The following is a 15,055-nucleotide window of genomic DNA, read 5'->3' as shown; positions in this document are numbered from 1 at the left end:
TACCAGCAAGAAAATTTAATTATTAGAATGGCCAGCGCTCTCACCTGATTTAAACCACATTGAAAATGTATGGGGCATCTTAGCAAGACATGTTTATGTAGAAAGGAAACAATATTCAAATGCCGACGAATTAAAAAAGGCAATATTACATGTTTGAAGAACATATCTCTAGCAGACCTAAGAAAACATTTGGAAAGTATGCCAAAATCGAATATGCGAAATTCAAATTGCAAAATATTATGGAATTTTGTAGAGTAAAATTGAAATGAGGTTATAATTTTGCACCATCATTTTTCTAAATTTTCAAGTCAATTAACAAAATGAAACCAGACTATTACAAATAAAATATTAATCAAGTAAGATATTAGACAATTGAATAATTTAAAAATAATTATTTAATTACTTGTGAGATCTTCAATTTTTGGTGAGGTTATAAATTTGCACCGCACTGTATATATATATATATATATATATATATATATATATATATATATATATATATATATATATATATATATATATATATATATATATTTATTTATATATATATATAATATATATATATATATATATATATATATATATTTATATATCATAGATATATTTATATATCATATTCTTCCTGATGAACCTACTGATGGTGAAACACAGTGTTGAAGAAAACAAAAATTAGATAAGCGTTTTTACTAATTGATTAATGCTCTGTTCTTTAAGAACATTGAGCACTGTTTTTAGAATACACTAAAATAATTTATATATATCATATATATATATATATATATATATCATATATATATATATATATATATATATATATATATATATATATATATATATATATATATATATATATATATGTATATATATATATATATATATATATATATATATATATATATATATATATATATATATATATATATATATATAAATTAGTAAAAAACACTTATCTAACTTTTTTCTTCTACTTGAAGTTTCACCATTGCTGGATCATCAGGAAGAGTTCTTTTTTTACTAATTTATTATTGCTCTATTCTTTAAGAACATTGAGCACTCTATTTGTAAAATACACTAACATAATTTATATATATATATATATATATATATATATATATATATATATATATATATATATATATAAATAAATATATATATATATATATATATATATATATATATATATATATATATATATATATATATATATATATATATATATATATATATATATATATATATATATATATATATATAGAGTCTGTCTAGGGATTGCAGTCCTGGAGGTCTTTTTAAATCCTACAATTACGGAATTAAAAAACCACAATCCTGAGATCTCGGGATTGAAAAACAGATAAGACATGTACCAGAAAAAATCTGTGCATGTTCTGATGTGGTGTTTACGGGAACCATTCATCATTTTAAATAGCTAATTGTTTTGAGATATCATTGTATTAGTGTTATTCAAAATTTAAACAACTCTGTTATCAAAACAATTAGTTATAATTGAAATGTCATCAAATCAAGATAAGAAGCAAGAAAAGATTCTCTCGTTGAAAATCCTGGTGTATCAAACAAAGCAATTTCAAAAGAGATGTAGATTGAAGAACAGTTCAGAGCATTGTGAAACGATTTAAGGACACGATACAATCAAAAGGAAATTAGGAAGTGGAAGAAAAAATGTTTAGTTGGAGGAGATCTTGATAAAAAAGTGAAAGATCCCTTAGACAGAAAACCGGAGATTTCTGTTTGAACTTTAGCAAATAAATTTAAGATAAGAGCTTCCACTATTTAAGGAGTAAAGAGAAACTGTGGCTATAAATCTTATAAAAAGAAAAAAGTTCCTTGTCGTGAAGAAAAGCAAGAAAATGTCTCAATTTATTGTTCAAAGCTGCTCTATAAAAAATTATGTGCTGAAAAATCAAGATTATTGAATTATTTGAAACTTTTTGTGATGCATATTACTGATCTCTTCCAGAACATAATAATAAATAAATATAAAAGCTGAATAATATTCTTCCAGAATATTATTCAGCATTATCGCAAGAAACTGAATTCTAATTATAAATGCACTGGAATGCAAAAATTCGCTAAAAAATTCTTAGTTTGGCAAGCAATTTGTGAATTTTGTGAATGAAGCTCTTGTTTTGTGACTACGGGAACAATTAACGCCAAAATATATATAAAAGATTTCCTCAAGCAACGTCTTTTGCCGTTTTTAAGAACAGACACGGGTAACCCATTATTTTGGCCCGATTTAGCATCATGTCACTATTCTGGAACAACTTTAAACTGGCTTAGAGAACATAAAGTAGATTTCATTGAAAAACACTGCAATCCACCAAATTGTCCCAAACTACGTCCAATCGAAAGATATTGGGCTCTTGTCAAAAGAAAAATAAGGTTCAATCTAAAAGAAGCTAAAAACATTAAAGACTTAAAAAATAAATGGATTAGTGCTACCAAGAAAGTCGAGTCGAAGATTGTGCAAAAGCTGATGTTGAGTGTAAAACGTAAAGTGCATGCATTCTCACGTACAAAACTTTACAAACTTTCTTATGTGAAATTTAGTAATAATAATATACGGACTTTCAAAATATATATAACATTCAATATCAAAATACAATTGTTAAATAAATGTCCTTTAAAATGGCCGCGCAGATTTTTTCTGGTACATGTCTTATAACATCTGCATGGTATTAAATAGAATTCAAACAGTACATTTGTAACCAAAAATGTATTAAATAAAGGCAGTTTACATTGCATTTTCGAAAAAAGCATGCTAATTTAAGATGTTGATTAGAAATAAAGATATATTATGCTTTATGTGCTTTTAAATACAACTTAAGGAAGCACAACATGTTCAAAGTTTCATCGCGTAAATGCCAACAAATTTTTTTATTGAACAAAACAGCAGTCAATTACCAGTCAATTCCTGCTTAGCCTTGAAATTTGTAGGTTTAACAGTCATTAGAAACACAGCTCTTTCTAAATAATTGCTCTGTGTAACATTGTTAATTCAATTACTAGAATGGCCAGCGCTATTGTCAAATTGTTTCTTAATCCTTTGAATCTTTTTTTTATTTCTTTTTGAATTTTTGATAACAATTTATCATGTCTAACTGGTTGCATTCTTTTTAATAACATGGTCAAGTTTCTTTTTAATACTTAAATAGATTACTTACAGACTCTGGCACCATTTCAAGTTTCTCAATCAAATACAGCATATCAGACTCAACTGATGTTCTAACTAGAGCAGGATTAGAAGCACTTAATATTTCCAGCAGTTTTATCTAAAATTTTCGACATTTAAATGAAGAAGGTACTATAATTATTTCTTTGTCAACTTCAATGGAGCCTTAACTGTTACACAGGTATTGCAGAAGTTCATTCATTCATACAAACTATTAAAGCTGTTTGCATTCTCTCTTCTTTTCAGCATCTTTTTATTTTTTAAGCATAAAACAAATTGTCAGCTGTAAAAAAATTAGAATCTTGGCAACAAAGTGCTGCAACTGGTGCTTCAATGGGAGCTAAAGTTGTTATAATCTCTGATAGTATTGTCACTTCATCATGTGATACAGCTATAGAAATATCTTAGACTGAATCAATCAATTAATAGTTTTTGCATACAACTTTTTGTTGTTGTAAAATCGTTTAAGCATTATCAGAAGGCTGCTCCACTGTTTCTTGCAGTCCATTATTAAAGAAAGTTGTTTATCAAATTCAGCTTTAACATATTTTTGTAAAATGTTGTTCTTGGTAGGTGATCAAGTATAAGTTTCAATTTGCGAACTTTTTTTTATGACTGTCCCATAATAAAATTCATTTAGTTTAATTTTAGGTCTTTTCTTGTAGCATTGAGCCTGTTATTCGCACTAAACCTAAACTTTAAAAGTGAGAACTTTGCTCATGAACATTAATATTCATATAGCGACAATTTCAAAGTGACGTCCGTTTGTCCTAAGACATAGAAAATCTTGCTCCTAGTTTGAATTTTGTTTATTGAGCATTTTAATTTGAAGAACTAAACCTAATCTTATTAATTTTACTGTACTCTACTACATGAATAAAAATTGTGTTTATTGATGTTGGTAGATTTCTGAATTCCATAAAAGTTAGAGTGGTACATAAATCTGTTGAAGAACAAATCGCATTAAATGAAAGCCTATCAGATGCCATTAGGCGAGCAAGTGTAGCACGAAGTGTTTTATCTTTCAAAATTTGAAAAGTATTCTGTTAGTAGTTTAGATTTCTTTTGTTGGTGGTTTATCTGATGTGCTTTCTTCGATAATATTAGGTTAGGTTGGAATTTCGACCTTGACATGATGCACCAACAACTTTTGCTTATGAAGTCCTTTTATTGAACCATCACCAATTTTTAAAATCTTCTTGCAATTTGGCAATTTACACATTGCTGTTTGGCATTTCCCATCCTGTAGAAAATATTTTCAAACAGCTGAGTTACTTTTGATTGTTAAATCTATATTTGTTATGCTTATTTAGTTTTTAGGTGTATACCTTATAAGAAATGTGGGTTTTTTTTCAGTATGAAAAAAGTTTGTTTTGCCGAATTACAGAATAGAATTGAATAACTAACAAAAGTAACTTTATATATTAAAAAAATTAACTACCGCAAATATTTAAAAAGTGTTTATGTAAACAACTTTTCACAAACAACATCAACTCATATTATATAATGAATTATTATAATATAAATATAAACCATTTATATTGATGCAAAGTGTGGGTATCATTGTTTAATTTTTTAATTTGTATATACTAATCAACACAGGGTGACCACTCAAATTTGAAAACGAAATTCCATGACTTTTCCATGACATTTCGATGACTCTTCATATATTTTTATGATAAACCACTAACCAGTAAATTATTTAGTGCTATGCACTAAGCATTTGGTAGGATGTTCTGAAATCATGTCTCAAAAAAATTCTTTTTCTTTTTCTTCTCTGATAATCTATAACTTACGCTGCAAAAATATCTTTTTCAAAAAGGACTTTATAAAATTTAAAGACTAGACATACTAGTACTTTTCTTTGAACAAGTAGAAAAAAATAAAGATCATTCAAAAAGTTCCATGAATTTTACATGATTTTTAATAAAAATTTAGGAATTCCATGACTTTTTCCATGACCAAATAAATTCCATGACATTTCCATGATTTCCATGACCAGAGACCACACTGCAACATGATATATTGTGAAGATATATTTTAATTACTTTTTGCAATTTATATTAAATAAAAAATATTTTATTGATACGCATAAGTTGTTGCTATTTTTATATATTTTTTCAATACTCTTTATTTTGTTTAATCTTATAGGGAATCCTAGGATTGATATTAGACAATCCTGGGATTTCGGAAAAGACCAGGATCCCGGGATCGCAATCACTAAGTCTGTCGCCCGCCAGGCCACCACGAGTAAAAGTTTAGCCACTGCCATCTGTGTAACTGAGTTTTTTTTCTTGGTTACACAGTTTTTGTTACCAAGTGTCTGTATTACCAAGTTTGTCTATATTACCAAGTTTTTTTCTTGGTTGACAACAATGGCAAAGAAAAATGAGCTTAAACTATGGCAAGATAAAAAATTCAATAAGTGAATTTATTTTCTTTCAAGATATCCACTCTGATATGATATTTCCAACACCTACTTTTTTATTAAATACTATGTAGAATATAGTATAAATTATATGTAAATTAAATACTAAAATTTAGTAAATATTTAAATTTCTATTTAAATTCTATCTGTGAAAAAAAAAGCTTAATTATGGGCACTAAATTGAAATTAACTTGTTCTCTTAAATAAATTTTATTGAATGAATAAACTTTTTGTTTACTGTATATCGCTAAACAGCATTTAATAATGATACAAAAATATAAATAGTATAAAGGTTATAACTATATACAGTGCTGGCAAAAAGTCTTGCAACAAGGCACAATTTTACACAAATCATTGTTTCCACGCCAGTAGGCTCATCTTATATTTTTATCTTTAGGTATAAATATATTTATAAAGACAATTTTGTAGCTTAAACAGTTAATTCAGTGAAAATCATGGCTAAGATTCGGAAGCTTAGTAAAGAAGAAAAAGCATGCATTCAATGTCTTGCTAAAAGTGATATGTCTCATGCAGACATTGCAACAATTTACATGGTTGAACGCACTACAATTTGGCGTGTTGTAAAGCAGGTTATCCCCCTGTCTCCTAAAAAGAGGTCTGGAAGTCCTAGAGTCACTTTACAGCGTACTGACCTCAGGATGGTAACATTCGTCAAGATGAATCCTTCAATAACCTTTTGTGACCTGCAGAACAGCATACCAACACTTTCTAATATCTCAAAGCGCACAATCCATCGCAGAATTTCTGCGGAATTAAACTTACCTGCACGAAGGCCATTTAAGAAGCCATTAGTAACTGAAAAGATGAGAAAAAAGCGCATTGAGTTCTGAAAAAAACATCAAGATTGGACAGAAGAGCAGTGGACACAGGTGATGTTCAGTGATGAGTCCATGTTTCGTCAGATCTCTGATGTTAAGCTTTTTGTTCGTCGACCTACTAGTTCTAATCCTACCAATCCTAAATACACATGCAAAATTGTGAAGCATTCACCTTCTGTAATGGTGTGGGGTTGTTTTTCTGCTCATGGCCTCGGAGATTTATACTTTTTGCCTAAAGGAGAAACTATGAATGCAAAAAAGTACCTCAACGTTTTGGATGAATCTCTAATCAATTTCATGATTATTCATCAGTGCACAATTTTTCAACATGATTCAACACCATGCCACACTGCGAAGTCTGTGAAGCAGTGGCTTGGATCAAAAAACATACAGTTGCTTGATTGGCCTGGAAATTCTCCAGATCTCAACCCAATTGAAAATCTTTGAATGTTAATCAAGAAGAGTGTATCTAGTAAGAACTGCAGTTCATTAGATGGTTTAAAAAATGCTATTTGTCATGTATGGTGTACAGAAATTATATCAGGACTATGTGAAAATCTTGCAAAATCCATGCCCAAACGAATTAGTGCTGTGTTAAAAAACAAAGGATATCTTACCAAATATTAATAGCACATCTGTTAAAAATGATTATACAATGTAATAAAAATAATTGAACTTGTATTTGGTGAAAATATAATATTTTTGGAAGTATTATTGTTTTTGGAAGTAATTATAAAAAATAATTATGATGTTGCAAGACTTTTTGCATTTGTGTACACATTGCAAACATTAATTTGTGTAAAATTATGTCTTGTTGCAAGACTTTTTGCCAGCACTGCATAGTATAAATATATTCGTAAATCAAATATTTGAATTTATTTAAAAATGAAATCCCAAAAAGTCTATTGAAGTATAACTTTGAAAAAATAATGCTGAAAAAACTCAGTGAGAGCAACAAAACAAGTTTCGAATTAATTTGTTCTTTTTTTTTTTGTTAACTTCTAACAATTTTAAATAAATAGTTCAAAGTGAAAGAGTGACAAAACAATTTTAAACAATTCAAATAATTTTTTTTTTCAAGAAAATTTTAACTTAAGACTTAAACCTTTTACTTTCATTAAATGTTAATCATTACATTTTTTACTGTTATTAGGTATTTCTATGGCAACAAAAAAAATACTGAAAGATTGTTAACAGTTTTACTTAATGAAATGAAAAGTTTTTTTGTTTTTTTGTTTTACTATTTTGACTAAACAATACAAGAAAATAATGTTAACAAAATTTAAATTTAACACAACCAAATTATCTTTTATATGATTTCCTTGAATAAACAACTCAAGGAGATTTTGTTGCAAACTCCAACAGCAGTCTTTCATCAAATGTAAGTCCCACCATCCCTGATAAAACTATTCCATTGTCAGTTAAAATCCTCACTAATTTTTGTACTTAATCCTGGAAACATGTGTAAAAAAAAATTGAAACATTTGCCACTTTTGGCACAAACTTTATTACGCCAAGTTTAATATGAAGTGGGGAAAGCGACCATTTTGGCTAACTAAAATTAAACTAACTAAAATTGCTAGTCTGACCTCCCAAAATGAATTCTTGCCAGTCATGCTTGACCAGTTGAAAAAAAAAATCAGAGAAAACAAGGTTTGACTAATAATAAGGATGTAATTTGGAAAATGCATATACTAATATTTCATAAAATCGTTTGAATTTTAAAAAAGTCTTTAAAATAGTTTTATTGTTTAGAATATGCTACTTTAATTCGCCTTGTTAATGAACATTATTTATAATAAAGTAACTCAAAACTCCTGTCAGGAAAAATAAGATCTTAATTGAAGACATAGCAGTGCTAACAATAACAAAGTGATTTGGCAACGTCAAATGAATAAAACATACTTGCAATACTATTGGCTAAAAACATGCTCCAGGGAAATATATAGTTCAACAGTTAATAATAGAACTATAATCTTTCACATATATATATATATATATATATATATATATATATATATATATATATATATATATATATATATATATATATATATATATATATATATATATATATATATATATATATATATATATATATATATATATATATATATAAAAACACACACACATAATATATAGATATAATATCTAAAAAAAATAAAAAATAGACATGGATACACATACATATATATATATATATATATATACATATATATATATATATATATATATATATATATATATATATATATATATATATATATATATATATATATATATATATATATATATATATATATATATATATATATATATATATATATATATATATATATATATTCATATATATATACACATATTAGTAGTAGAAAATCACTTAACAAAAATTTTTTCCATTTAACACTGTGTTTCATTAACAAAGATTCATCAGAATGGATGATCAAATTAATATTAATAATAATTTGATCATCCATTTCTGATGAATCTTTGTTGATGAAACACAGTGTTAAATGGAAAAAATTTTTGTTAAGTGATTTTCTACTACTAATATAATTGCTCTGTTCTTTTAAGAACATTGAGCACTCTATTGTGTAGAATACTTTTTAAAGTTGTTTAAATATATATATATATACATATATATATATATATATATATATATATAATATATATATATATATATATATATATATATATATATATGTATATATATATATATATATATATATATATATATATATATATATATATATATATATATAATATATATATATATATATACACACACATATATAAAATATATAGATATAATATCTAAAAAAACAGTAAAATAGATATGGATGTGAGACTAACGCAAAGATGACGTATTAAAAATAAACAGATTAGTAATATATTCAAACATCATAACTAAAATTTATAAAAAATGGTCTAAACTATGTATGTATATATTATTCATGGGCCGAATAAATTAAATACCTTAAAGCAATGCTCTATTGAAATAGATAGGTGTGGAAATATATCTACTAAATAGGGGTCATCTCTATTAATATGCGAATGCTTCACAACAATGTTATTGATATCTTTCCTGATATCACAATAAGGAATCACTATTGGTTATATATCTACATGTATATTTGTATTTTGTTAATTGGTTGATTTTGACTAAATCACAAGGCTTTAGTAAATAGCAATTTAATATCTCCCACTGCATAACCTCTTAACACAAAGATTTGCGCTAAAACTAGCAGTTCTTTGAAAAGAACTGCCTGATCTGATATAATTCTATTAAAGCATAACGCCTGGCTGTATATGCTTTTCTTTAGTAAATTCATTAACTTCACTTATTTAGATTACTTTTATTTTAATGGAGTAAAAAATCCTTTTTTCATAAATGATTGAAGTTCTATTTTGATAAAAATATTTATTAAATGATATTAATATTAATACAAAAAAATATAACAATTGATGTACTTAACTACGATCATTTTTTTTTTAAATTGTATTTGGTTTGGTTTTTTTAAATCTTCTTATTTATTTTCTTGTAAGTTTTTGCTGCAAATCTCATAAGTTTTTTCCACAAATCTTACAAGTTTTTGCTGCATATCTTGTAAGTTTTTGCCAATAAATTGCAATAAATGATTAATTAATGAATATAAAATTTGGTAATTCCACATCAAATCACCCAGCCCATTGAACCATGTGTCTTCTTTTTGTGTTATATTTTGACTCATTATTCCTAACTGTAAAAAAATATTGCATGCAAAACTTCAGCTAAAAATGTTGAGCGGTTGACAAAATACTGCAATTTTATTATTGACCTGGTTTCCCAAAATGACCCGGTTTTTATAACATTCTGAAAAAACATTTTTCTTAAAAAAACAGGAAATAAAAATGGCATAATTATGAAAATAAACATATATAATGTTTTTTTGACACTGAATTCAATAAATGTACTTAAAATGCTCAAATATAAAAGGAACATGCTTAAAAGTTAATAAAACAACTAGTTTCTATAAACCAACTTTGGGGCCCAATATCTCAAAACACCCCTCTCAAATTTTTTTTTTTTTTGCTGTTAATATTTTCAGCTGCTTATAATCTTACTAGGCACAAAAAATCTAATTGGAAAAACTACTGAAACATATGAAACTTTAATTTCAAAGATCTGTTACTTTTTCAAGAAATTCCCAAACAATATTTGTAAAATAAAATAAAAATAAGTTAATTGTAATTTAAAAAGTTACTTAAAGTTAAGTTAAATATACAAGATATTTAAAGGTATCGAAGATGCAAGTAATTTTGACTGTATTTGTAATAGTTCACAATATTGTTCCCATTTTACTTGTACTACTTCTATTTCAGCATTTTCAAAAACATAGTTTCTACCGGAACTAGAGCAAGCTTGTGGAACTGATAGTTTTTTCAATATGTTGGTGTTGGGAATAAAACAGTAGTTGTCTCTTTCAGGCGAGTTAAAATAGATTGATGGACCTTTTGGGTGAAGAAACTTAACTTTAGCATCAACTTCTTCTAGGTTGGTTTCAGTTACAATGCTGATCCACCACTTATCATCATAGACTACAGCTACATAACCTCCTAAAGTGACAGTATCAATTTGAAATATATCTTGTTTCTTTTTAAGATTGTGGATTATTGTATAACTATTATCCGTACTACACCTCTTTGCCACAACCCTGTTATCTCCAAGATGTATAAATTGATGAAAGCTACGAGTACCAGGTAGAGTTGTTACACCAGTGTACCTTTCTTTTTGCTCTTCACGCTGCAATTGTAAGTCCAATCCGTTTATGTAAATGAAGTTAACAACCTTGATTTTCTCAATGCAAAATTCATACATAGCTTCTGATGTGAGAATTTGGTTTCTGTATGGTCAATTTAAACTTTCTTTGCTGTTAATCTTTTTACAGTTTCACCAATCCCATCGCATGGTGACTTTCCGTGGGACGTGGCAAAAAAGTTCCATTCAACTTTAAGGGCAAATTCGCTCTCTAGTTGGCATAGATTGTAAAAGCTTTTACAATTTTTGTATTGTCCTGCGCAACCATCAGTGAATAAATGTAATTTGGGCATATTGAAAAATTTTATTTTTAATATTGGTATGATTGGTTGAAATATTTTGTACACATAAGTTACATCATGTGTAATGTCGTCTGATATAAAATAGTAAGAAATATGTTTCAGTACACCTTTATCATCTTTATAGTATATCACTAATGGATGTAAAGAACATTGTTGGGTGTTCCAATGATAGCTTTGTATTTCATCTTGGACTACAAAAGCATATTTTTCAGCAAAATTGCCAATAATGATAATGTTTGATTGATCCATATTTTATTTTAGTTGGTTAAGGTACTGTGATTAAGAGCGAGCAATAAAAGAATGAGCTTGCAGCTTTTTAAAGCAAGATACTAATAGTTCAACAAATGTTGGAACATCTGCTGTTAAACTCAATAGTGTTGCATGATCAGTAGTTTGCCATCTCAAAATCATCTTCGTATTCTCCAAAAATCTCATACAAATATTTGGTAAAGGGTTCTTTACTAGGATAATTATCACACTGTGAAAGCATGCATTCTTTGTTTTCTACTGAACAAATGGTTTTCGAAAGTAAATCCTTATACTTTAGTCCAATATTTAAGGCATCTAAGAGCAATATAGCATTTTGGTGATAAAAACAAACACAAACAGAATGTGTACCACTTGCACCTGGCAAAATGCACCACTTTGGTCTAAGTGAAGCAAATTTTGAGTAACTTATTTGTATTTCTGGATTGTTTTCTTTGTATAATACATATAGTTCCTTTAATTACACAAAAGCAGTTTTTTTTGTTTATGGACGTTCTTTTGAATGCTAACATAATCTTTTTTTCCAGGCATAGTTCTACATAAATCACTCAAGTCATAAAAAAATTTAACAGAATCTTCTATTTCTTTGTGTAAGACTTTACCTTTATACAACGGAGAGATAGCTAACAATCCTTTTTTATTAAAAATTTGTCTAGCCATTTTTGCTTGGTATTCTGTAACTGCAAAGTTATTTTGTACTTCTAATATTGACCAACTTGGGGGTGCCAGTGTTAAAAGTTGAACAATAGTCCTTTTGTCAGAATATAGAATTTTTTCTTTTATCAAGCTCATAATTTCATCAAAGTTTTCAGCCTTCTTTTTCATGTTATTTGTTTCATAACACAGTTTTGAGGGAACATTAAATTGACTTTCAGATTTTCTAGTAACGTTACTTACCATTTCATTGATGCGCGCAATTTTTTGCTTTCCTTCTGAGAGTATATGTTTTGATGACTTTGAATGAGATTTTAGAGGAGATATATTAAAATTTTCAAGCTCTTCATTGATCTCCTGTCTTTTTAATTTGAATGATGATATTAGAAAATCCTCATCTTGTTCACCCTGACTTTGCTTCTCTTCCTTAAGATCTGCTTTTCTGGTAATCTTTTGCTTACAAGGTTTGCAAAGTTTCTACCCAGGAACAATATTTAAACTACTTCTCATCATGATTTGTGATTCATTTATTGTAACTACTTTGAGATTTTCTAAAAGTAATTGAGTTGTATAAAGCTTGTCTGCACAGTTGTTTAAAACATTGTTTATGTTTTGGAAAACACAAATTAAAAAAGTATGTATATTAAAATATTTAAATTCTTCATCTACTTACTTGTGATTTTCTTTGTAAGTTTATTGAATGAATCACAACATGCTTTCTGCCATTTAGGATACATTTTCAAATATTTTGTAGTATGTCTTTCACATAATATTGTTAAGTTTGATGCTTCAACGTTATAAAGTAATGAAATAGTTATTTTTTGCCATTGCTTAAAGTTTCAATAACATCTTGTTGGCCTTTGCATAGATCTGATGTCATTAAGCCGATAGAACACCTCTGAAAATAAATTACTTAGCATGAATGTATTTCATAAAAAAAGAGAATTCTTCTTTCCGACTTCATTTTCAGTAAAAATAAAAAAAAGTTTTTCATATAGATATAATTCAAACCTTTTCAGAATCTTTCTGTTGTATAATTTTTTACGCTGATAGAAATTGTTAATTTTTTTCATAGATACATTTATATATACAGACTATATGTATCAAATTGTTAATTTGTTTAAATTTGAATAAAATTTTACTAATAAATGTTGTTCTATAACTGAACTTTTTATAAACTAGTTTTTATAAACTTTTACAAAAGTTTTTCTTGAAGTGCAACTATAGTTGCACTTCAATATCACACCTAGTCAGTTTTTATATAAAAACAAAACAGGATGTTTTTTTCAGTTGTTAAGATCAAATAACTAAATTATCATATAAATAAGACTTCTTTGAATATAACAAAATTGTTTTTGTTTTTTTCTTCTAAGGAGTCTATAAACTAAATTTAATATTTTACAGAATTCTATTTGCAAGTTTTTTTAATTAATTTATTGAAAATTTGATATAACTTTGAAATTAAAGTTAAATATGTTTCAGTTGTTTTTCCAGTTGGATATTTTGTGTCTAGTAAGATTATAAGCAGCTGAAAATATCAACAGCAAAAAAAAAAAATTTGGCGAGGGTGTTTTCAGATATTGGGCCCCAAATTTGGTTTATAGAAACTGGTTGTTTTATTAACTTTAAGCATGTTCCTTTAATATTTCAGCATTTTAAGTACATTTATTGAATCAGCATCAAAAAGGCATTATATATGTTTATTTTCATATTTTTCCCTTTTTTTTCTTATTTTTTTAAGTTTAAAACATTGTTTATGTTTTGGAAAACACAAATTAAAAAAGTATATATATTAAAATATTTAAATTCTACTTCTACTTATTTGTGATTTTCTTTGTATGTTTATGGAGTGGATCACAGCATGCTTTCTGCCATATAGGATACATTTTCAAATACTTTGTACTATGTCTTTCACATAACATTATTAAGTTTGATAGTTCAATGTTACAGTGTAATGATATAGTAATTTTTTCTTCATTGCCTAAAGTTTCAATAACATCTTGTTGGCCTTTGCATGCATCTGATGTCATTAAGCCAATAGAACACATCTTATAATAAATTACTTTGTACGAATGTATTTCCTAAAAAAAAGAGAATTCTTCTTTCCTACTTAATTTTCAGTTCAAAAGAAAAAAAATTTTAATATAGAAATAATTCAAACCTTTTCAGAATTCCTGTTGTATAATTTTTTACACTGATAGATATTGTTAATTTTCTTAATAGATATATATATATATATATATATATATATATATATATATATATATATATATATATATATATATATATATATATATATATATATATATATATATATATATATATATATGATATATATATATATATATATATATATATATATATATATATATATATATATATATATATATATATATATATATATATATATATATATATATATATATATATATATATATATATATATATATATATATATATATATATATATATACAATCTATATATATATCAAATTGTTAATTTGTTAAAATTTGAATAAAATTTTACCAATAAATGCTGTTCTATAACTTTTTATAAACTAGTTATTATAAACTTAT

General features: G+C 26.3%; 1 protein-coding gene across 2 annotated transcripts in view; it reads right to left on the bottom strand.

Annotated features, from left to right (window-relative positions):
* Positions 1–15,055, bottom strand: part of LOC136091611 (E3 ubiquitin-protein ligase RNF31-like) — a 118,273-nt gene that overhangs the window by 28,111 nt on the left and 75,107 nt on the right. Inside the window, exon 13 of one of the 2 annotated variants that reach the window (XM_065819317.1) lies at positions 13,152–13,376. The exons of the other annotated variant lie outside the window; for it this stretch is intronic. Coding sequence (XP_065675389.1) covers positions 13,318–13,376 — 59 coding nt within the window. The 3' untranslated portion in view covers positions 13,152–13,317. Of the gene's footprint in view, positions 1–13,151; positions 13,377–15,055 lie in introns of those variants that run through there. 2 annotated transcript variants of the gene reach the window in all.

Source organism: Hydra vulgaris, chromosome 15 (genome assembly GCF_038396675.1).
Source record: "Hydra vulgaris chromosome 15, alternate assembly HydraT2T_AEP".
NCBI classification, from domain to species: domain Eukaryota; kingdom Metazoa; phylum Cnidaria; class Hydrozoa; order Anthoathecata; family Hydridae; genus Hydra; species Hydra vulgaris.
This window is presented reverse-complemented; position numbering and strand designations above follow the sequence as displayed.